Source organism: Mauremys mutica, chromosome 4, assembly GCF_020497125.1.
Source record: "Mauremys mutica isolate MM-2020 ecotype Southern chromosome 4, ASM2049712v1, whole genome shotgun sequence".
Lineage (NCBI taxonomy): Eukaryota > Metazoa > Chordata > Testudines > Geoemydidae > Mauremys > Mauremys mutica.
In genome coordinates, this window is record NC_059075.1 from 72,067,209 (window position 1) to 72,088,744 (window position 21,536).

Genomic DNA, 21,536 nt, shown 5'->3' on the forward strand with positions numbered 1-21,536 from the left:
AGGTGCTCCAGCAGAAAAGCACGGATTGGCTGATAAGCATAATGGAGTGCCAAGCAGATTCTATCCAAGCACTTGTAACCATGCAGGCAGAGCACTACCTCCTGCCCCCACCCCCGCCCCGCCACCCTTGTCCCATTACTCTTTCCCTTGTCCCCCCATTTCACCTCCAACCCACTTTCCCCAACATCCAAGTTCTTACCGCCACCAGCTCCCTCCAACACCTGTAACTTCACCACCCAGACCTGAAAACTATGACCCTTACCCACTGCACTCAACCCCCATCACCATGCAGTACAGCCATCCTGAAGTGCAGCACTCATTGCACAGCACTCCAGACAGGACATACGCAAATCTCTGATTGTACCATTCCCCACCCCACCCCTTTGCCCTTTCTGTTTCCCAAGCAGTTGTGTTTCTTTTCAATAAATTGATTTTTTGGCTTTGAAAACATTCTTTATTGTTGCCCAGGAAAGAAACAGGCACTGCAAGTCAGCGTAGCAAACGCAGATTCCTACTAACAATGGAACCACTGCACTTCACTCCTGTGCAGGGCACCAGACATTACTGGTGGCTTTCAGCCTCAAATTGCTCCTTCAAGGCATCCCCAATCCTTGCAGCCCCACGATGGGCCCCTCTAATAGCCCTGCTCTCTAGTTGTTCAAATTCAGCCTCCAGATGTTGAGACTCCAAGTTCCATGCCTGAGTGAATCGTTCACCCTTCCCTTCACAAATGTTATGGAGGGTACAGCATGCAGATATAACCGCAGGGATGCTGTCATCGGCCAGGTCCAGCTTCCCATACAGAGAGTGCCAGTGGCCCTTTAAACGGTCAAAAGCACACTCCACAGTCATTCTGCACTGGCTCAGCCTGTTGTTGAACCACTCCTTGCTGCTGTCAAGGCTCCCTGTGTAGGGTTTCATAAGCCACGGCATTAAAGTATAGGCAGCGTCTCCAAGGATCACAATGGGCATTTCGACTTCCCCTACGGTGATCTTCTGGTCTGGGAAAAAAGTCCTGGCTTGCAGCTTCCTGAACAGGCCAGTGTTCTGAAAGATGCCTGCATCATGCACCTTTCCAGGCCAGCCTGTGTTAATGTCAATGAAATACCCACAGTGATCCACAAGCACTTGGAGAACCACCCCTTCCGATTAACGTACTCGGAGGGTAGGTGGGCTGGTGCCAGAACTGGAATATGCGTGCCATTTATCACCCCTCCACAGTTAGGGAAACTCATTTGTGCAAAGCCATCCACAATGTCCTGCACATTACCCAGAGTCATGGTTCTTCTTAGCAGGATGCAATTAATGGCCCTGCATCAACACGATTCCAACGGTTGATTTTCCCACTCCAACTAGTTAGTGACTGATCAGTAGCTGTCTGGAGTTGCCAGCTTCCTGACTGCAATAGCCACCCGCTTCTCCACTGTCAGGGCAGCTCTCAATCTCATGTCCTTGTGCCACAGGTTGGGGGCGAGCTCCTCATCCAGTCCTATGGAAGTGGCTTTCCTCATTCAAAAGTTCTGCAGACACTGCTCGTCATCACAGACTTGCATGATGAGGTGATCCCACCACTCAGTGCTTGCTTCCCGAGCCCAAAAGCAGCGTTCCACAGTGGTAAGCATGTCCGTCAATGCCACAAGCAAACTTGTGTCGTATGCATTACTTAAGTCACAATCATCGTCGGAGCCCTCGACTAGCAATAACTCAACTGGCAAATGCGATGTGCTGGTGAGACTTGACAGCATACTCCTCAGCAATTCAGGGAAGACAGAGTGTGCATTACAAAAAATGTTAAAAGATGGCGCCAAATGTGAACGGAAGCACAGGGAATGCTGGGATGCAAACCAATGCATCACAGGGCATTGGGACAGGACCCAGAATGCCCCCCCCCGCTCCCTTCCCACAAGCCACAGCACCAGAATGGGAAGAGGTGCTCTGTGGGATAGCTGCCCATAATGCACCACTCCCAATGCTGCTGCAAGTGCCACCAATGTGGCCATGCCAGTGTGCAAGCAGCTGTCAGTGTGGACAGACTGCAGCACTTTCCCTACTTCGCTCTCCAAAGGCGGGCTTAACTCACAGCGTGCTACATCTGCAAGTATAGCCAGGCCCACAGTAACATCACAGCAACTCAATTTAGGCCAGTATATGGAAGCAAGTATGTATTCCACTAAAAACAACAAGGAAAAGCTGTGTATAACTCTAGGGAAAAGAAAAGAGACAGTAGAGATACCTATCTGTCCTAAGACCCAAACCTACCAAACAGTTCCTATCCCAGGGAAACAAAATGTCAGAGATAACATGATATTCTCTGACATCCTCCTATACCTGGACATTCTGCCCCGATTGAGCCACTCCTGCCCAGAGGAAAGGAAAAAGACAGCAGAGATAAAGGTAGCTACTTAGCATCATGCCACCAAATCAGAAATAGACAGTGTTGACAAATGGACACAGGGGACCAAACCCCAAACAAAAAATGAAACTCATCCTGGACAAATGCTGGGTGTACTGAGATCACACCCCAAACACACTACATCCTGCACAGACACAGGATACATTATACCCACCTCTGACAATTACCCAAGGTTTCTGCCCTTTTCACACTTTGGAAACACATGTAGAGTTACTAGAGTAGTTAATTTGACTAAAATGTTGGAATTTAATGGAACCATGAATGAGCATCACACTATGCAGAAGAAAGTTGATCAACCCTCTTTTTTTAATGACAATATGAAAAGGGAAATCAATTTGCTACCTATTATTTCCCCTGGAGTTAACTTAAGGTTGGGTAAGGATTTTTAAATACTCTTTGGAAAAGAATGTGCCTTAGAACAGATCAGAAACCACAGGTCCCATGGCATGTGTGGCACCCTTTCAGCACGGCCATTCAAGTTAAATATAAACATAAGAGTAAAGGAAACAAAAAGGTACCTGATTATCTTTTCTAGAGTCTGCATCTCAGAAGGGCCCCATGATGCAGGAGTTACCTCTAGCGCCCAGGAAACCTGACACAACTGTTGTTAATCAATCAACCAGTTCCAAGTATCTACAGACATCAGAACACGTGTCAAACAATCAGCACCAAATAACACGGATTCTTAAGGTTCTTGGGCTGAGCTGTCAGGGCGGGGCTGCCCTTTTCTTCCAGCCTTAAGGTCCTCAGTCTTTTATTGAATTAATGCCATTGGAAACCCATAGTTGGTCCTGTTGTTTGAGTCCCAACTAATTTAATGAGAAACAAATTATAGGAGATGGGGCAGCAAGGCTCATCGACTCCCAAAATGTAAAACCTGCCTTCAGAGCCAGCACTAGCAATTGCTTAGGTCCCCAGGCAGCTCCGGGAGGCCCCCTGTTATTAGTATGTGTTCGGAGGAGGGGGAAATATTTCTGCTTGGATCCCCCAGTGGGCTAGCACCGGCACTGCCTGCCCTAAAACCTCACCTCATATCACGGCCAATTGCTTTGCGGCACCGAAACTTTGGTACTTAGAGCGTGGATTGCCGAGGCGGCACAAGATTATCTCCAGTTTAGGGACATAAAAGCACTAAGGATCTGAATTGTTCAGAAAGAGCTGATGGCATTTTCAGATAAAAGGAGAGAGAACGTTGCTGACGCCTAATGAGTTAGGTAGAGCGGGGAGGCGGACAAACAGCAGCCAAAGAAGGCGATGGCGAAACTCCTCTGTCCCTGCACTAGGGAGAGAGAGAGATAAACTATGGCAAGAGGAAAGGGAACGGCTTCTCCGCTTTTTTGGAGAAGGGGAAATAACAATAACATACAAATTTCCCAGACCTGCCCTTGGTCTCCCTTCAGCCAGCCAGATTGATTCATTGCTCCTGCAGATCAGCTAATTGGCTGAAAATAGGGTTGCCAGTTTTGGCAGGACACATTCCTGGAGGTTTAATCACATGACATAATCTTTAATGAAATATTACTTTTTTAAATTCCTGGACACTTCAAGGCAATTCTGGAGGGTTAGCGACCCTAGCTGAAAGACGTGAAAAAAACTGTTGAGTAGAGCAGAAAGAGACTCGTATTCCAGATTCCTCCCTACTGATGGTCAGCCCCAGAGATGTGATCTTCCCCCAGTGGTGCCCCACCAGTAGCCAGCTGAGATTCCAGTAATGTGAGTTTCTTCAGAGCAGTGCCTAGCCCAGACTCAGGCAAATTTTGGCTTCTCACTGAACTGTCCTGTCAGGTCCCTGCTGAGACTCCAGTAAGTGAGCCCCCTCACAGCAGAGCCCCAGGTCCCTGGGCCAGCTGAGTCTTGGGGCACTGTTGTAGCTAAACTCAAGAGGTAGTCTGCAGTGTCACCGCCTGCTCTTAAAGAATAGAAGTGGGAAAAAAGCAAACTAAACCCTGTTTAAACGTTAAGAAGTATGGCTAACCACGCTCCGGTGCCAGCGGCTCCTGGGCCTCCCCTAGGAATAGCACCACCCCCTGCTGCTCTTGCCCACTCTAGGCGCGTGGTTTTGCTCTTATCCTCAGTGTGGACAGCACAGCCCCACCTGCTGTCGGGCAGCGGCCTGGCTCATCCCGCAGTGACAGCCGACTAATTGGATCAAGAGCTCCAGGAACTAGGAGGAGGGGAACGTGGTGAGAGTCCTGCTGCCTCCCCGCTTGGCGCTGCTCCAGCCCGCACTCCCTTCCCGCTGTCCCAGGCCTTAGCATCTACCCTCCAGCCGCCACCAGCGAGACTCCTTTGGAATCCCCGGGGCTGCTTGGGTCCGCCCAGCTGGGAGCTCCTCGCGCTGGGAGGCGGGGCGGGGGCTCTTGTGTCCTGCAGCCTGAAATAAGGGTGGGGAGCTGCTAGAGCTGGAGGGCGAGGGGCAAAGCTAGAGCTGTGAGACAATCCGATCTGCAACTCGCCCCGCCGCAGGCAGGGCAGCCTGCCTCTGGAACGCTCTGGGACGCTGCCGAGTGGGACTCCCTTGCAGCAGGGCTTGGAGCCGAAGTCGCTAGGGTAGCAACTAGAGAGGTAAGATGCAAAGAAATCTGCCTCCGGACTGCACTGGGACGGGGGTGGCCTTAACGCTCCCCGCGCTGTCGGAGCGGGGCTCCTATCGGTTCGTTCCCTTGCCCTGGCGAAGGGCAGAGCAGAGGCCCCTTAGGCTTCCCTCCCCTGTGGGGTATCTCCACTCCGCACCCCCAAACAGGGCGCTCCCCTGGGCTATTTCCGGACCTGTTCCCCGGTAAGTACCAAAGCTCCCAGGGCGCTGGTGGCTTAGCCCGGCCTGTTCGGCGCTGGTCGGAGTGGAGGTGAGGTGGGGTGGCCCGGCCCCGCCTGGGTGGGAGGCAGCGCGCGGGGGAGCTGCACTTAATGGCAAGTGGGCTGGCGTCTTAAAGGTAAAAGTTTCCTAGTGGCATGGGGGAAAGAGGCCGCCCCCCTTCCCGGCCTCCCGCTGTGGGTAGGGGACAGGAGGCGCCGCAGTTCGGATCTGCGCTGAACCCCCCACCCCCACCCCCTTTGGCAGGGACTTCGCTCTCCTCCGCTAGGCTGGGCTATCGGCCGCTGGTATGTGCGCCGCAGGCTCTCTGGTTATTGCTGAGCTCTGGGGAGTGGAGCCTCGCCATCCCCTCTGCGGGAGCGGTGTCCTGTTAGTGTCCGGCCCCAAGGGGTATAATGAGGGTGACCCAATAGCAAGTGGAAAAATCAGTACGGGGTGAAGTGGGGGAAATATGAGACACAGCCTGGAATATAGGGACTCTCCCTATAAAATCGGGACATGTGGTTACTCTAGGTATAATGGAAGCATTTGCCAAGAGGTTAGTTGGAGACCTCAGGCTGATCTGCCCTTACAGCCCAGCTGCTGAGGCAACCCACCCCTCTGTCCGTCCCCTGGTTGGAGGTCTCAGACACCACCCCCACCTCAGCTCCCGGGCTCAGAACTAGCATGTCCGCATCTGAACAAGGTTCCCCAAAACTTCCCTTAGTGCCTGTGCTTCTACGCAGTCCCCTGCTCCCCGTCTCTCCTCCCCCGGAGACTCCTAGGGTGGGTTCTCTGTGGGAACCCCCGTCCCCCTTCTGTTTGAAGCAGGCTTCTCTCCTTTACAGCCAGGGAAGGGGCGGGGGAGAAAGGGACAGGGCCCTTTTGTGAAGACTCCATGCGGAGTCGCTTCCCCCACTGAAACCGGAGCTGCAGGCCCTGGAGTCTGGCAGAGCCTCTGTTAAAGGGATAGGCACCCTGCTACCAACTGGACAGTGGGGAGGTACTATCATGGTACTGATACCTTTATCCTATCCACCTAGCTGTCTCTAGTCTCCTAAGATAAATGTATTGAAACAGCAGCAGACCACCTAGATCCCATCCAGTCCTTAGCCCAACTCCCACTAGACTGTCTGGGGAGGTGTCTGTGGAAATAGGGACTCCGTCCTATATCCATTCCCAAAACAAATAGGCCGGGCTCGTCAGTGTGCTACCCATTCCTCAGGTCTACCCATTCCTTTGGTTTTCTGCCCCTCCTTAGGCATTCCCCTCCCATTAGCTGGGGACATCTTCCTCATATTGTAAATTCCTGACTCCCAGAACTCAAGGAGACAAGTTAGAATTATGTGCTGCAGAAACTTCCACCACTCCAGTCCTTGCTTAACTGTGGCCACTGATCTTGCATTTGGTCTTTCTAGGGCTGAGTGGTGGATCTGTGGTGGTGGGAAGGCTGAGAAATATTTATTTTGGGGGAGTAAGAGGAGCAGTTCTTTTTAACCTACCTGTTTTTACCATCTGGTGACTGCATAAAACCCCTGGGACTATCATCTCCTCTTTAGCGCATTAACAAGTATGGGATGTTGATGTACTGGGTGCTCACCACCAGGTTTTGTGTGTGCCTTGGGAACACAGACCATCTATGGTTTGTCCTTAACTGTGGCAGAAGGGGTCAGACTCCTCAGCAGAAACAGCAACAAGTGCAGCTATTCTGGCCCAAATGCTTTAACCAGTTTGTCCACTTTCTGTGCCAACTACGTATTTTTTGCCTGTTGCACTTCCCAGGCTCTGAGACTTTTTTTTGTTGGGGGAGGTGAACTTTTGTACTTTATTCTCTGAAGTTCTCCATGAGTTCCTGAGCCTCCTTTTATCCCCCCGGCCGCCAAAATAAAAATAAATCTCTACCCCAAGCAGAGTTTTTCTGCCTTCCAAAACAGAAGCTGAACTAGAGACTCAATGAAGCTCACTAGGAACTATTCCACTGCCAGTCTAATGAAGATACTATTATAATAAGTTGCATACAAAACCCTAAAATTCTTCCAACCCACTCTGGAATTCAAATGTAACTGAGAAGTAGTTATGTCTTACAAGAGCTCGGATACTTTTCTGTTTGTAATAGGAATAGCATTTTAAACTGCTCTGCAGAGAGTAAAATGACTAGAGCACTGGATTCTTCTGTCTCTGAATGTGAGCTGATCTCTGGGTGGGGTCAAAATGGAATTTCCTCTAGTGCATTGCACAACTAGGTACACCTTGTATCGAAGGATTACCTGACTATGAAGCATCAGACATTCTTCACTGACAAACTGTCGCCTAGAAGATGAACCAACAGTATGTTTTGTTTTGGCAACTCCTATATTCCTAATATCTACTTCAGCAGAAGAGATTGTGTTCCCTGAAGCATCCTCTTGCCTTCTTCCAAGCTAAAGTTTGAGGAAAAAGATAAATATGGGAGTGACTGGCCTGCTGTTCTCCCCACTCTGGGCCTGCTGAGACTTTTTTACCTAAGAGCTTGCTCTTGTCCGTGACTTGTCTGCATTTGTTCTTGTGAAGATTGTTTCCTTCCTTTCCTATGTAGTGAAGAGAGGCCTAACATCTCTATGGCAGCCAAGCATAGTGCTGACATCTGTTTCCCACTTGGGACTCCATTATGCAAGTGAATGGTTTGACAGGATTTAAGATGGGATGGACTACACAGGCTTGTGGACTCTGTCAACACAGTAGAGAACTCTAGGGCAGGTTGTTGGCTGGTGAGTGGCCTTTAGGATTTTATGTCCAAGCCATATGTGTGTGAAAACATTGTTCTAAGTGAATGGAATCCTCTCATTGGGAAATGTCATGTCTGGTGTTCCTAGTGAAGATTCAGAGCCTTGTGGCTTGTGCAAGAGCCCGCTAAAATCCTGTGTGCTGGGTCTGTGTGGACACTGGCTCCAAATTCTACTTCCTTACTCAAGGTTGTCATACCATATGATACTGTTTTCCTGGGAGAGGATTGCAAAATTGCATGGACCAGTTATCGTGAAGCAAGTGAGGATATTGGATAAGGCATCATAATCTCATTTGCTGTGAAATCAAATATTCCGTTGTGCTACCCTTAGCAGGTATACTCCAGATGCTTTGATATGTTCTGTAATTAACAATAGGTATTGCCCTGCTTGTCTGTTTCAGTGATTACAAAGTATTTGTTGCTTGAGCAATCTCATTTGTGGTGAGTAGTGTCTGGCATCTTGGCTTAAATAAGGCGTCCAGAGCTAAAAGTGAAAATCTCTACAATTTGAGATAAAGAGCTAGGTTCGCCAGCTGAGAGTTGTAATAGACTGACTGCATTTCCAACCTTTATGGATTGGGAACTGAGGACAATGGGTAACATGGATTATAGGTGCATTGCAGGTGAGAATTTCTGGGATCTGCCTAAACAATAATGGTGATGAATAATCCCAGAAAGAAGGGCAGGATTTTAGTATTTACAAAAGTGGACCTTTCTGAACAGGCAAATCCCTTATTACTGCTTACAGAATGTGAGTGTACATGGCACCATAAAGGAGGAAACTGTGCAGACAGATAAAGGCTGCTCCCAAAATCTTAGTCTAAAGGCCTTAGCAATAGAATACAAAATGGAATAAGAAGGGTGTCTAGTGAGTTGTGTCTGGAAGTATTTATGAAAAATGTAAATTTAGGAGCCTCTTTAGAGGAGAGGAAGGAGGCTGGTGTGCTTGAATTAGGAAGCTGTTGTAAGATGTCTAACTGCTCTCCACCCTTATGCAGCACAGTTATTGTCTTAATGGAATGTCCCAGATGCTGCCTGTCTTTCTGTGCAGCTGAAATTACTGCACCTACAAAGAGATGGTCCTTATGCTGCAGAAAGTTTGGTCTGTTCATTCCTGTTATTAGTCAGCTTTGTTTCACTGATTGGTACAATAGTTTCAAAATCCCTAGAGCTGTGGGCTGAGGCAGCATATGTTACTGGCCTCCTAATCATATTTTTGTCCTGTAATAGTTCTGTGTCTCCATGAATTGCACTAATGGATTGAGCCTCCCAGACTCTTGGGAGGCAGAGTATTATCCAGTGGGTGCCACTGGGGCATTATAACCTGCCAAAGGTGACCTGCAAGAGGCACCTGAGAGGATTTAAAAACTCTTTTAGCCTTAGAAACATCAAATCTGACTTCCTGGTTCACCTTGGTCTCCTTGGAGATATCAGAGGATGTTTATTTTCAGTTCTTGTATCTTAATTGAAGCAGTAGGGATGTTTTAAATATCTAATAGATGTCGTTTTCCAAATACTAGTCCTTGAAGTTGTTAATCAACCACCCTCTTCTTCCCCACAACTAAAAGAAATAAATCCTTCCCTTCCACCTTTCTGTTGCTCCGTTTTCTCTCTTGACTCTTGTGATGTCATTTATTTGTCTAGTCCTCCAATCACCACAGAGTCTTCAGGGCAGATGAGTTGAGTTTCAACTTTTAAAAACAAAAAAATCAGGGAACTTCTGGGGCAAAAAACTTTCCAGGCCACTTAATGGTTAGAAAGAAGCAGAAAGGCATAGTTCCAATGTTCTCTTCATTTGCAGGTCCTCTTTAACACTTTTTGTGATGCCCACACTAACTGATGCTCTTCTGTATATATATTTTTTTCCCCTTAATTCTCCTGAGGTTTGGGGCTGTGCCTGAGAAACAGAGCTGATGCTACCCGCAGAAGCAGACTTAGACTGTGTTTACTCTGGCAACTGAACAACAAAAGTTTTGTCTTTCAGAGGTGTTAACCCCCTTTCCCCCCCCCCCCCCCAAGACAAAAGTTTTGCCAACAACAAGCGCTGCTGTTTACAGTGCTTTGTCAGCAGGAGCACTGACAAACAGCAGCTACACTGCATACCTTTTAGCAGCCTGTGTCTCTAAAAGCTGCATAGTGTAGACATAACCTAAGCAATTGCTTAGGTTCCTGAGCAGCTCAAGGGGGTCCCCCCATTTGCTTTTTTAGTGTGTTTGGGGGGCCAAAAATATTCCTGCTTATGCCCCCCAATGGCCTGGCACCCCCCTCTGCTGAGGAAAAAAGATCAGGGCATACACCTAGTTGAGCTCCAATCCAGACTAGATTAGAATGCCCTGTATGGTCTGCCAGAGAAGAGTTTGCTCTCCCCGCAGCCCCTTTTAGGGTGTGTGGTGTTTGTTTGGTTTTTTTACCTCTGACACTGCTTCATAACCATGGTCAGCTACAAACTGTTTGCATGACTCCCTCATTAAGTTATCCCTTATAGTTGGCCAGTATCTTTCATAGTGGTACCTTCTCTTTTAGGGTAGGCCCAGTCGGAGGTGATGCCAAACTCTACCTATTTCTTCCTGAGGGGGCTCCTCAGAGGCCAACAGTGGATATCTGAGTTGGGTACCTCTGGCAATGGCACCATTCTCTCAGTTTTCATGTAGCCTCCCCACTAGAAGACTGTTGCTGAGCCAGTGCCTTATTAATGTTCCTTGTCAAGATACTAAAAGCATTGAGATCTGTTTTCTACAATTCTGAGAAATTGGGTGTGGAGTAGAACAGAGGTTCTCAGGACAACTTATTTGGTTGCCTCAGAGTGTGGCCACCAACTCTTGCTGGTGGCCGCTCTCACACTTTTTCCTAAAATACTCAATTAGCTTTAGGAAAAACAAATATGTATGCACATATACATGTCCAAATCTTTGTAATTTATTATTGCTAGCTAGGAAGTCTGGTGTAAAAAGTGATATTAACAAATGTACAAGTATCACTTTTCACAGCAGACTTACTCAGCCCTCGGAAGTCTGGGGACAAATTAAGCCCTGGATGGGGGAGGCAGCAGGGGCCAGGAGCAATGGGGGGTGGGGGTGGGGGCGGAGCCTGAAGCCCCAGGGCTGGAGCCCAAAGCCTTGCAACCTGAGCCTGCTTCCCTGCCACCACTGGGCTGAAGCCCAAATCCTGAGCCCCACCACCCCTGGAAAGATGGGGAACTCATCAGCTGCCCAACCATTGCTGGAAGCCTGAGCAATCAACACCAAGGCTGCATCCAGGAGCATGCAGCTACGGTGACCACATTTTTTAAATGCTGGAGTAGAATAACAGGGGTCTGGCTCTGTAGGCAACAGGACTAAGTGAGATCTCATGATGTCCCAGGCTCTCCTGGTAGATTGGTTTGCTGGGAACCTATCTAACTTTTCACCCCCTGTAAGTAAACTTTTTAGCCTAGAGGATTAGAACAGCCAGATGGGTGACTGTAGACAGCATACAAGCTGATGGTGTTCAGAAGTTTCCAGTTACTAGCTGGCAGTGATGATTGTGATGTTGCACTCCATATGTTTTATGGAAATATGTTGATGAGGATGAATATGATGTGACTGGAATATGCTTTATGCAAAAGGTCTCTTGTAAGGTATCATAACAAAGGTTATAACCTACTGAGTACATTCCTCCTATTTGTATGCATGTATCGTTCTTGTATCTGAAGCTAGAAATATGAAGTATAACTCTGAGGCCCTATTGTAATTATACAAAGTGTGGGCCATTTAATGGTGGTTTAGAATCTTGATGGCTCCATTGGCCAAGACAATTGGTTGTAAATGGTTTATTTACCTGCAAACCTTTCTGTGGGCCAATCCAGGGGGTGGAGCAGGACAAAGTCATGAGAGAACCCCTGCTCACCACCTGAGATGTCTGCTGGAACTAACAAGGATTGTACCAGGGGAAAGGATTGGGCCCAGACTAGAAAGGAGTCTAGTCTGTGAAAGAAGCTTATTGGAACATCTCTGAGGGTGAGATATTATCTGTAACCAGTTTCTTAATGCATTAGGCTTAGACTTGTGTAGTTTTGCTTTATTTTGCTTGGTGACTTACTTTATTCTATCTGTTTATTACTTGAAACCACTTAAATCCTACTTTTTATACTTGAGGAAATCATTTTTGTTTATTAATAAACCCAGAGCAAGTGATTAATACTTGGGGGAGCAAACAGAGATAATGCACAGCTATCGGTGTTATAGAGGGCGGACAATTTATGAATTTACTCTGTATAAGCTTCATACAGGGTAAAATGGATTTATTTGGGGTTTGGATCCCATTGGGAACTGGGTGCTGGAGACGGGTAACTGCTGAGCTGTTTTCAGTTAAGTCTGCAGCTTTGGGGGCGTGGCCGGACCCTGGGTCTGTTGCAGTAGGCTAGCATATTTGGCTCAGCAAAGCAGGGTTCTGGAAGTCCCATGCTGGCAGGGAAAATGGGCTCAGAGGTAATTTCGGCACATCAGGTGACAGTCCCAAGTGGGTCTCTGACCGAACCCGTCACAATGATATCAGTGGTCTTGAGTTTAATTCTGCCTCTGCCACTGATCTGCGTGACTGCCCTAGTCAAATCACCTCTGTGCTCTGCAGAGGGAGATAGTACTTGCTTTCCTCAGAGGAGTGCTGTGGGTACTGGTAAACTTGTATGCCACATTTACAGGTGACTGAACAATGGTGCTAGGCAACTTTTTTGTGCTGTCTCTTCTAAAGCAGAGCCCTTCCTGTTGGTGTGCATGGGGCTGTGGCCCTTGCTGTGTCGAGCTCAGAGGTGGGGCTTTCTGCATGCTTTTTGATAAGGGCATGTGAGCCTTATGGAAGGTTGGGAGATGTGTCATAGCACATTTCTCATTTACAAAACAATTAATTACAGGCACTCCTGGATTCATTTCCATCTTTATTTAGACTGCTGGTATTTTCAGTCTGCTCTTTGCTCTGTCCTTGCTAGAGGGGCCTGCTCCATAGGCTGCAGGCCTGAGTGAAAGCCTGGTGTTGGCTTTGAGTAGACCAGAGGGTGCTGTGCCAGTGCTCACAGAGCCTCACAGAGCCTGAGAGAGAGAGAGACCCACCCACCCACAGACAGACACCCACAGACAGAGCCACCCACCCACCCACTGTCTTGTTTAACTGCTGTGTCGCCTTCCAAATGTAGGTGTCTGGGCTTATGAACTAGACTAGTGAGCAGACCTGGAAGCCTTTCCAGAGAGGAAGCACTCTATTCATACTGAGAAATAAGGAGAGTCAGGGTGGCTCTATCCCAAATGCAAATAGAAAACTGGTTTCTCCAGCTGTAGGATGGAGCCTTGTTCAGCAAGCCAAGCAGAAAAAGCTTGGATTGTACTAAAGCTTCCCAGTTCCTGCTGGCATTGCAGGCTGGGCACTGAAAAGACAGGGCAAGATTCTCTGCTCTGGGGGTTGGGCTGAGAGGGAAGAAGCCACGTTTTGGTGATGCTAAACAGCTGAAATATCTTCTTGCAGTGTGTGCTTCTCAGAGATGTCTGTCCTATTCCCCTGTGTCTATTCTGATAGTTAGGAATCTATGGTGGATGGTAACACATGGGATTTAAATTTGATGTTTGCCCTTCAGGCTGAAGACTCTATTTCGAAAAGGTCATTGGGCCACTATAGATACTTAACGGACAAAGCAGATTTTATGCCTTGTTAGATTCCCTTTGCACTGTTCAGGCAGCATAGAGATAGCAAAAAAAAAACCCCTTCTGACTTCCCTGAATGGAGCTCAATGTAAAATCTTGGTAGGTGGAACATGAGAGTTTGAGTATTTTAAAAAAACAAAACAAAACACAAAAATTTAGCCCAGTTGCTAGTGGCAGCCCCTGCTCAACCCTGCTGCCTAGGCACACTTTAGGGCAGGGTAGGCAACCTATGGCACAGGTGCCGAAGGCGGCACGTGAGCTGATTTTCAGTGGCACTCACACTGCCTGGGTCCTGGCCACCTGTGCAGGGGGTTCTGCATTTTAATTTAATTTTAAATGAAGCTTCTTAAACATTTTAAAACCCTTATTTACTTTACATACAATAATAGTCTAGTTATATATTATAGACTTATCGAAAGAGACCTTCTAAAAACGTTAAAATGTATTACCGGCACGCGAAACCTTAAATTAGAGTGAATAAATGAAGACTTGGCACAGCACTTCTGAAAGGTTGCTGACCCCTGCTTTAGGGACTACAATCCTATAGATGCTCCTAAAGGGCTAGTGAAGATCTCAAGGGGCAGAGCAGTGCTGAGGTAGTTAAATCAGCTCTTCTCATGGGACAGGAGATGTTATGAAAGCTTTTTGTTTGTCGGGTGTTCTCCCCATCCCTTCAACAAAATACACTCTCCTTTTTTTGGCTTGCATGATCTCCAAAGGCACTATCAGCCCTGCAGAATGGTGCTGTGTGTAGCTGTTGGTCTGTAGTCTTGCCTGTTTGTATGGCTCTGAACTGTCTTACCCCCACGGTTGCTTAGATTTTCCTCTCCGAGGAAGCAATTGAGTAAACTAGTTTTGGTGCCAAAAGTGTGAACAATGAACCTGCACATCATCAAAGCAGAGGAACTGACCACAACATGTAGTAAGGCCACCAGGGTATGTGACCCCTCACCCCCCCCTTCATTCCCTCTCCCTCCTTATACCAGCCCATATCCCCCTGAATGAGAAATCCCAGTTTCAATCCTGTCTTTGATCCTGCTTTTCTTTAGGTGTTGTCTTAGGCTCTCTAGCTTTTCCATAACCTGTAGAGGAGAAAATAGAACTCTGAGTTGTGCAGGGAACCAGGTGAACTTCAGGAAAACCTTGCTGTTTGACCTCTTTCTTCCAGGCTGTTATCTCCATTGTGTGAATGTTTGAGAGAAAGGTGCACGTCAGTGAAAAACACACGGGTAGTAAAATCAGGTGGTGTCAAGCAAAGCCAATAGCCTCTATGACGTAACTGCTGATAATAGGAGGTGCAGCTGATAAAGGCTCTCTGAATTTGTCAGGGCGTGACACAGTCATAGACTTGGTCTGAACAACAAAGAAATCCCTAATGATAAAACCTCCAAGTGGCAACTCAAATGACAAGTCAGTGTAATGAGAAGCAAATGGAAATAGTTATTACTTGGAGGATGTAGTAGAGGTTATTTGCGTACGTGGATGATATAAAACAGGGTGGATTAACATGCAGTAAAATTTCCATATTGAAGAAATGGGCAGAAAAGACTCATGAGTAATTTTAAAGAACGGTATGAAGTCTAATGAAGGAAGAAACCATGAAATGCCCAGGTCTAGAATGGGACTAACCAGGCAGTGGTTGTTGTGGAGGATTATTTGAATATGGCCTGTGTGCATAAAGCTTTTCAGTACATAAAGATCCAGTCCTTGCCCTGATGGTCTGGCAAGGTGACTCCATCTCAGTGGAACATTTGCCTTCTGGAATGAATAGGAGTTTCCAATGTAAAAACAACCACAAATTATTCTGCTCTACCTGGCACTTGTCAGGACGAGGCTGGAGCACTCGGCTCTGTTTGGAGAACCTCACTCAGTTCACAAAACAACGTGAACAAACTGGAGAGTTTGTAGAGGAGTGGCACCAAGGAAAAGCTTCTTATTCAAGGGCTCTATGGAAGTGGGCAGATGCTGCCCACCCTGGTGGTCAGAGGAGATCCTTTTACTGCTCTCGGGCAGCTCTGTACAGCATTATCCTCATTAGTTAGTGAGTGTGGACAAGCCCATGGATTTGTGCTGTATTAGGAGAAATGTAGGTTAAATATTGGGGGAACGAGCAGGAGCAAGTTGCCAAGGGGAAGAGTGACAGCCTTCCCTGGAGCTAGTCAGGGTTTGGTTAGACACCCGCCTCAGATAGTTTGGGGATGAAATCACTCCTGCCACAATACAGAGGGATGGAATAGATAACTCACTTGAGATCCCTTCCAGCTGAAATGAGTCTAGAGGCTGGCATGAATTCACTGGCAAGTTTGATGCTAGCTGACACTGATTGGTAGGGGTGGGAAATGCACAGGATAGAAGCAAACAGCTAATCGAGTGAGACAAACAGTGGAGGTTGCATGCATGGAGGGTTACTTGGTATGAGTGAAACCCTCTCACAGTCAGAGAGGGGAAAACCAGTCATGGGTGGCATCTGGGAAGCAGCATGGCTGAGTGGTGAATGTAGATGTTGTGGGGCAGAAACCATGCTATTTATGGTGCTGTGACACAGGGCCGCCCAGAGGATTCAGGGGGCCTGGGGCAAAGCAATTTCAGGGGCCCCTTCCATAAAAAAAATTGCAGTATTATAGAATACTATATTCTCGTGGGGGCCCCTGCGGGGCCCGAGGCAAGTTGCCCCACTTGCCCCCCCCGGGGCGGCCCTGCTATGACAGTAGGGAAGTGATAGTGCAGCTCTTTGAAGCCTTGATGGCACAGTTCTGACAGCTCCACTTTGCAGATGACCACCGGGCAGCTGTGTTTGGGACCACACACTGGATCTGTGTGCTTCTAAGGTCCCCTCAGTCTGGGCAGGGTCTAGCCGTAGCCTTTTACTCTAGCCTTGTGGGAACACTTTTTAGGCACAGACTCTGTCTGGTACCTCTCTTAGGGAACGAGACATCACAGTCAAGCTGCCCTGGTCCTCCAAGACACCCTAGTTGCTCAAGCACATCCTCCGCAGAGCTCCACCCTCACGGATACTCTGGTTTAGAAATTGCTCTGTAAAGCTGTCACATGTCCCTGAAGGGTGAAACTATATTAAACCAATCATACTTCTGTTATAGACAAAGCACAGGAGGTCTGTGGAAAAATAATAAACACCTGTACACAGTTCCCGCCCTCAATACTCACTACATTCTTTGGCTTTGGTAGTGCCTTCAGGGGCTCCAGGTCCCTCTACCTGGACCCACTCTGGTCCAGTCTTCTCTTCCTGGTCATGGACTGTCCCCTGACTCTTGCAGCAAGCTGTCTTAGGGGTTCTCAAACTTCATTGCATTGCGACCCCCTTCTGACAATAAAAATTACTACATTAACCGGGGGGGGCGGGGGGAGCTCGAGGCCTGGAGCGAAAGCCCTCGGGCTTCATCTTTGGCCCTGGGCTCCAGCAAGTCTAATGCCGGTCCTGGTGATCCTATTAAAATTGGGTCATGACCCACTTTGGGGTCTCAACCCACAGTTTGAGAACTGCTGCTTTAGCTTGTTTGGGTTAGACAGTCAAAAGGCTCCCCTGCTCAGCGAGCATACCCCTGTTTTTAACAGCAGCTTTTAACACCTCTTGTCAATTTTTCCTTTCAGCTGGGGATTTTCAGTTGCTCCAACCCTACCCTGCCCCGCTCCAGACAGTTTGGGGAGGACTAGTTTCGCCCAGGCTCCAGCCCTCCTGTTGTTCTAGGCAGCTTCCATCTGAATGGAAGACCATTCAGATTAATGACTGTTAACTGTTGCTGTTGCATCTCCCTAGCTCTGACTGGGAAGATACATAACAAAAATTGTGTTAGCAAATGGCTGAATCAATATATACTGCAGCATTCAATGACAGAGAAATTTCAAAAAGTCAACCAAAATTCCCAAGTTTTACATAGACAAATTTCCCAAACTGTCACCTGACATGGCACCCATTATTCCAGGGGCAGCATCTCTCGTCTCCATAACTCAGGAAAGCCGTGGAAAAGGCAAAAGTACCACAAAGCCAACCCAAGGATAGGAGGAGAGACTGAGACTAAGGCCTTGTCTACACTGCCACATTACAGCGCTGAAACTTGCATCGCTCAGGGGGGTGTTTTTTCGCACCCCGGAGTGAGAACATTTCAGCGCTGTAAAGTGGCAGTGTAGACAGTGCTACAGAGCTGGGAGCTGTGTCCTTAGCACTGGGAGCTGCTCCCCTCATGGGGGGTGGGTTTGTGGTGTGGTGTTTGTTTCCCCCCCCTCCCCCCCGTAACAGCCCTGGGAGAACTCTCTCCCAGCACTGATGCCACAACTATACAGCCATGTTAAAGTGCCGCATAATGTTGGTAGTGAAGACATACCTATGTCTACACTACAGCCTATGTCCGTATAACTTATGTCATTCAGGGGTGTGAAAAAACCACCTCCAAGTAACATAAGTTACACCGACATAAGAGCTCCTGTGCACAATGCTATGTCGGTGGGGGAGCATCTCCTGCCAGCATAGCTTCTGCCACTTGTGGAGGTGGTTTTATTATGCTGATTGGGAGAGCTTTTTCCCCATCTACATACAGCGTCTTCACCAGACATGCTGCGGCACAGCTATATCAGTATAGCTGCGCCACTGAAGCACTGTATGTATAGACGTGGCCTGAGACTCATTTCTCTAAACTAGAGAGAATAAAAGACTTGGAAAGGGAGGGAGCTAGAGCCTGGTCATTCCTGATAACTTCAAAGTGAAAGAAAGGAGCTCCTGTGTCAGGCTTGGTCTACACCGAAAAGTTATATCAGCATAAGTACATTGGTCAGGGGTGAGAAAAACCACACCAGGACCGACATAACTATGCTGACAAAACACCTGGTGGTGACGCAGCTGCAACAGTGGATGGGGGCTTCCATTGACATGGTTAACTTTGTTCAAGGTGGTGGCGTTCCTACACCAACATAACTTCTTCTGTTAGTGTAGGCTACATGTGCGTTATGGGGCCATGCTGATATAGTTATGCCAGTGTAGTCTTCGTAGTGTAGATACACCCCCAGACAATAGAAGAGAGACCCTGAAGCTAAAGGAGGATTTGGCTATTAGGAACAGCTTTTGGCAATGAGAGCAACTTGAAGTAAGAATGAGGATTTTCAGGGTTATGGGGCATGGTGCAGTCTCTCTGTTTCAGGAAGTTGTCTGTTGGAGTTGTGGAGGATACCAGTGCAGAGAGTTAAGCTAACTCCCAACGCTCAGGAGAAGTTTGAGTTCGCCGCTTGCAGGGGCGGCTCCAGGCACCAGGGCAGCAAGCGCATGCCTGGGGCGGCAAGCCGCAGGGGGCGGCCTGCCGGTCGCTGTGAGGGTGGCAGTCAGGCTGCCTTCAGCGATGCGCCTGTGGGAGGTCCGCCAGTCCCACGGCTTCGGGAGCAATTCGGCAGTGGGTATGCCAAAGTCGTGGGACCGGCGGAACTCCTGCAGCTGCGCCGCCAGAAGCCGCCTGTTTGCCGTGCTTGGGGCGGCAAAATACATAGAGCTGCCGCTGACTGCTTGGCCGTGTAAATTTGGCCATTCCAGTCACAGAACGTCCCAACTTTGAAAGAATGTGGGATTCCTTCTGTCTGTTTTGCTGATGCACTGCAATCCTTGAAACGCGATGTGGATTTGTCTGACCTCAGCAAAGTGTCTTTTCCGCTAGCAGGCTTCTAGAGTGACCTTTGCATGTACCTACTGCTCTGACTAAATGCTCGCGCGCTCTCTCTCTCTCTCTCTTGTTCTCTCTCTTCACAAGCTGGAGAACTCATCTGAAAATCTTCTTTAAACTGAACTAGGCAGCTTTGGGAGCGCCAGTTCCAAGGGAGCATCTGGGAAATATTGGCTCCTAGCTCCTTTCTCAGACAGGTGACTCCACCAAGGGTGTGATCCCTGGATTGGAATAAACACTATTGTGAAAGTTTGCCCCGCCCCAGCAATAAGGATGTCCCATGCAGTCACTTAATATTCCCATTGCTTGTGGGATCTTTGCATTATCTGGCATCTTGACCAGGCACCCAGCTGAGTAGCTGCAAGCTAGAGTGGGGACGCGGGCATGCCCTGCTGGAAGTGGGTAAGTACTGTGTGGCATTTACAGGAAGCTACTATATAGTGGGACTGTAGAACACATCACTAGCTCAGAGGAAATCCATGTTTACCACTGTGCTGGGGTCTGCTGGGACCAGGAAGTCTCTTCTGGCACTAGACTGGTGGAAAAGATAAAGGGCTTTCTTGGCTGTTGGCCTGTAGATAAGATGGCAGGGCAGGCCTGGCTTTCATTGATAGTCTTCTATCCAGCCTGCCTTAAAGTTCACAACTAACTATGGAGGCTTGAGGCTTAGTATCTCTCGTAAGTTTGTTCACTCTAAATGTCTATAGCTGTGGCCGGGAGTGCCGTACGGTAGGGACAGTGCATTCACCTCTATCTGGTATTGGGCTGAGAACTATCTGGGGAATCAAACCAGTCACAAAGACCCTGTTCCCCCTGAAGTGGAACTGAGATAGACATGGCCTGCTCCTGACAAACATGGGCTAGGCTTGGCTTCAGTGTCTGATGTGGAAATGACTTAAAAACAAGGGAAAACCATTCCTTGTGAAAGATGTCTGGCTAAGCTGGGCAGACTAAAACCTCAGTTTCTAGATGGGAACGAGTTGCATGAAGACCCTGTGTCTGGCAGTAACTGGGGTGGTGTGGGGGAAGGTGGGACAGAACACCTAGTGTGGCAAAGGCTGTGCTCTCCCACTTGTGCAAATCCACTTCAAAGGTGAAGCTCCTGCAGAGCTGCCTTCCAGAATTAGGGGAGTTGGGAGGGTGAGAATGAACCTTCCATTTCAGTATGCCCCTCACTTTACTGAATAGAAAAGTCCAGACCTTGTCCACAATGATCCAGCAGTCCAAAGAGGCAATCCAAACAATCTACCCAGATAGTGCCCTAGGCACTCAGAGGGTGGAAGTATCGAAGGGTGGTGCACAGGGAGGAGGCTTTCTCTGTCTGCCTTGGGTAAACACTCACAGTGGCTAAGGATTCCTGATTCTTCCTGGAAGAAGTAGAAGATGGTCTCCTGGCATCCCAAGCCAGAGAAAGTTAATCCATCGGGACTGCAGGGATGAAGGCATGAAGATGGGTGGGAGACAGATGCAAAAGCAGTGGATAGGGGTATGAGCTGAGTGAAGGGGGCTATGGGCACACATGGGTATTGGGGTGTTGGTATGCAATGCATGCAGTCTGGCTATTCCTTCCCTGTGAGAGAGAGGGAGCAGAGGGGGCAATTCTGCAGTTAGCCTCCTTTGCCTGCAGTACTCTAGCCTTTGCCTGTCCTTGGGGAGCAGACAGAACTGTCTAGGGTCAGCCAGTCTTGATGTAAACTAGGGGTGGGGAACCTTTTTTTTTTCTGTCATGGGCCATTGACATACAGAAAAAAATCAGTCGCGGGCCACTCACCTACCCAGGGTTGCGGGGCGCAGTGCTCAGGGCTTCCCCACCCCCTGCAGTGGGGTGAGCCAGCACTTGTAACTTCAGCCTCGGGGGGGGGGGCACCGAGCCTCAGGGTTTCCCTCCCACAGTGGGTCCAGCCAGCACTCGTGGCTCTAGCCCTGTGGGCTGGGGGAGGGCGGAGGCTCAGGGCTTCCTCCCCAACCTGGTGCTTACAACTCCAGCCCCGCAGGAGGGCGCTGCAGTCTCGATGAAATTAACCAATGGGCCGGATCCGGCCTGTGGGTCCTAGGTTCTCCACCCCTGGTGTAAATCCTGTGGAGTCACTGGATTTAGAGGATGGAACTGGCTTGTGGCCTGATAACTAGAGGCTGGAAATGACCAAACAGAGGGGGAAAAAATCAGCTCCCTTGTACTGACACAGAGTAGTCAGTCACCCTGAGGACCACTTCCTGCCATTTCCCTGGGAAGAGC

The 21,536-nt window shown here is 48.5% G+C and overlaps 2 protein-coding genes across 15 annotated transcripts in view; one reads left to right on the forward strand and one right to left on the reverse strand.

The window, feature by feature from the left end:
- Nucleotides 1–5,253, reverse strand: part of DDB2 (damage specific DNA binding protein 2) — a 33,545-nt gene extending 28,292 nt beyond the window's left edge. The window contains exon 1 of one of the 7 annotated variants that reach the window (XM_045012900.1): nucleotides 5,201–5,253. Coding sequence is in view for 3 of the 7 variants with exons in the window: in XM_045012892.1 (XP_044868827.1) it covers nucleotides 2,932–2,957 (26 nt within the window). In the remaining 4 variants the exon portion in view is untranslated. Of the gene's footprint in view, nucleotides 1–2,931; nucleotides 3,109–3,441; nucleotides 3,657–4,388; nucleotides 4,410–4,508; nucleotides 4,611–5,182 lie in introns of those variants that run through there. The other 6 variants (XM_045012899.1, XM_045012898.1, XM_045012902.1 and 3 more) reach the window with 6 other exon arrangements.
- Nucleotides 4,535–21,536, forward strand: part of PACSIN3 (protein kinase C and casein kinase substrate in neurons 3) — a 31,870-nt gene continuing 14,868 nt past the window's right edge. For 2 of the 8 annotated variants that reach the window (XM_045012906.1, XM_045012905.1), the window contains exon 1: nucleotides 4,762–4,978. The gene's annotated coding sequence lies outside the window, so the exon portion shown is untranslated. Of the gene's footprint in view, nucleotides 4,597–4,759; nucleotides 4,979–21,536 lie in introns of those variants that run through there. The other 6 variants (XM_045012907.1, XM_045012908.1, XM_045012912.1 and 3 more) reach the window with 6 other exon arrangements.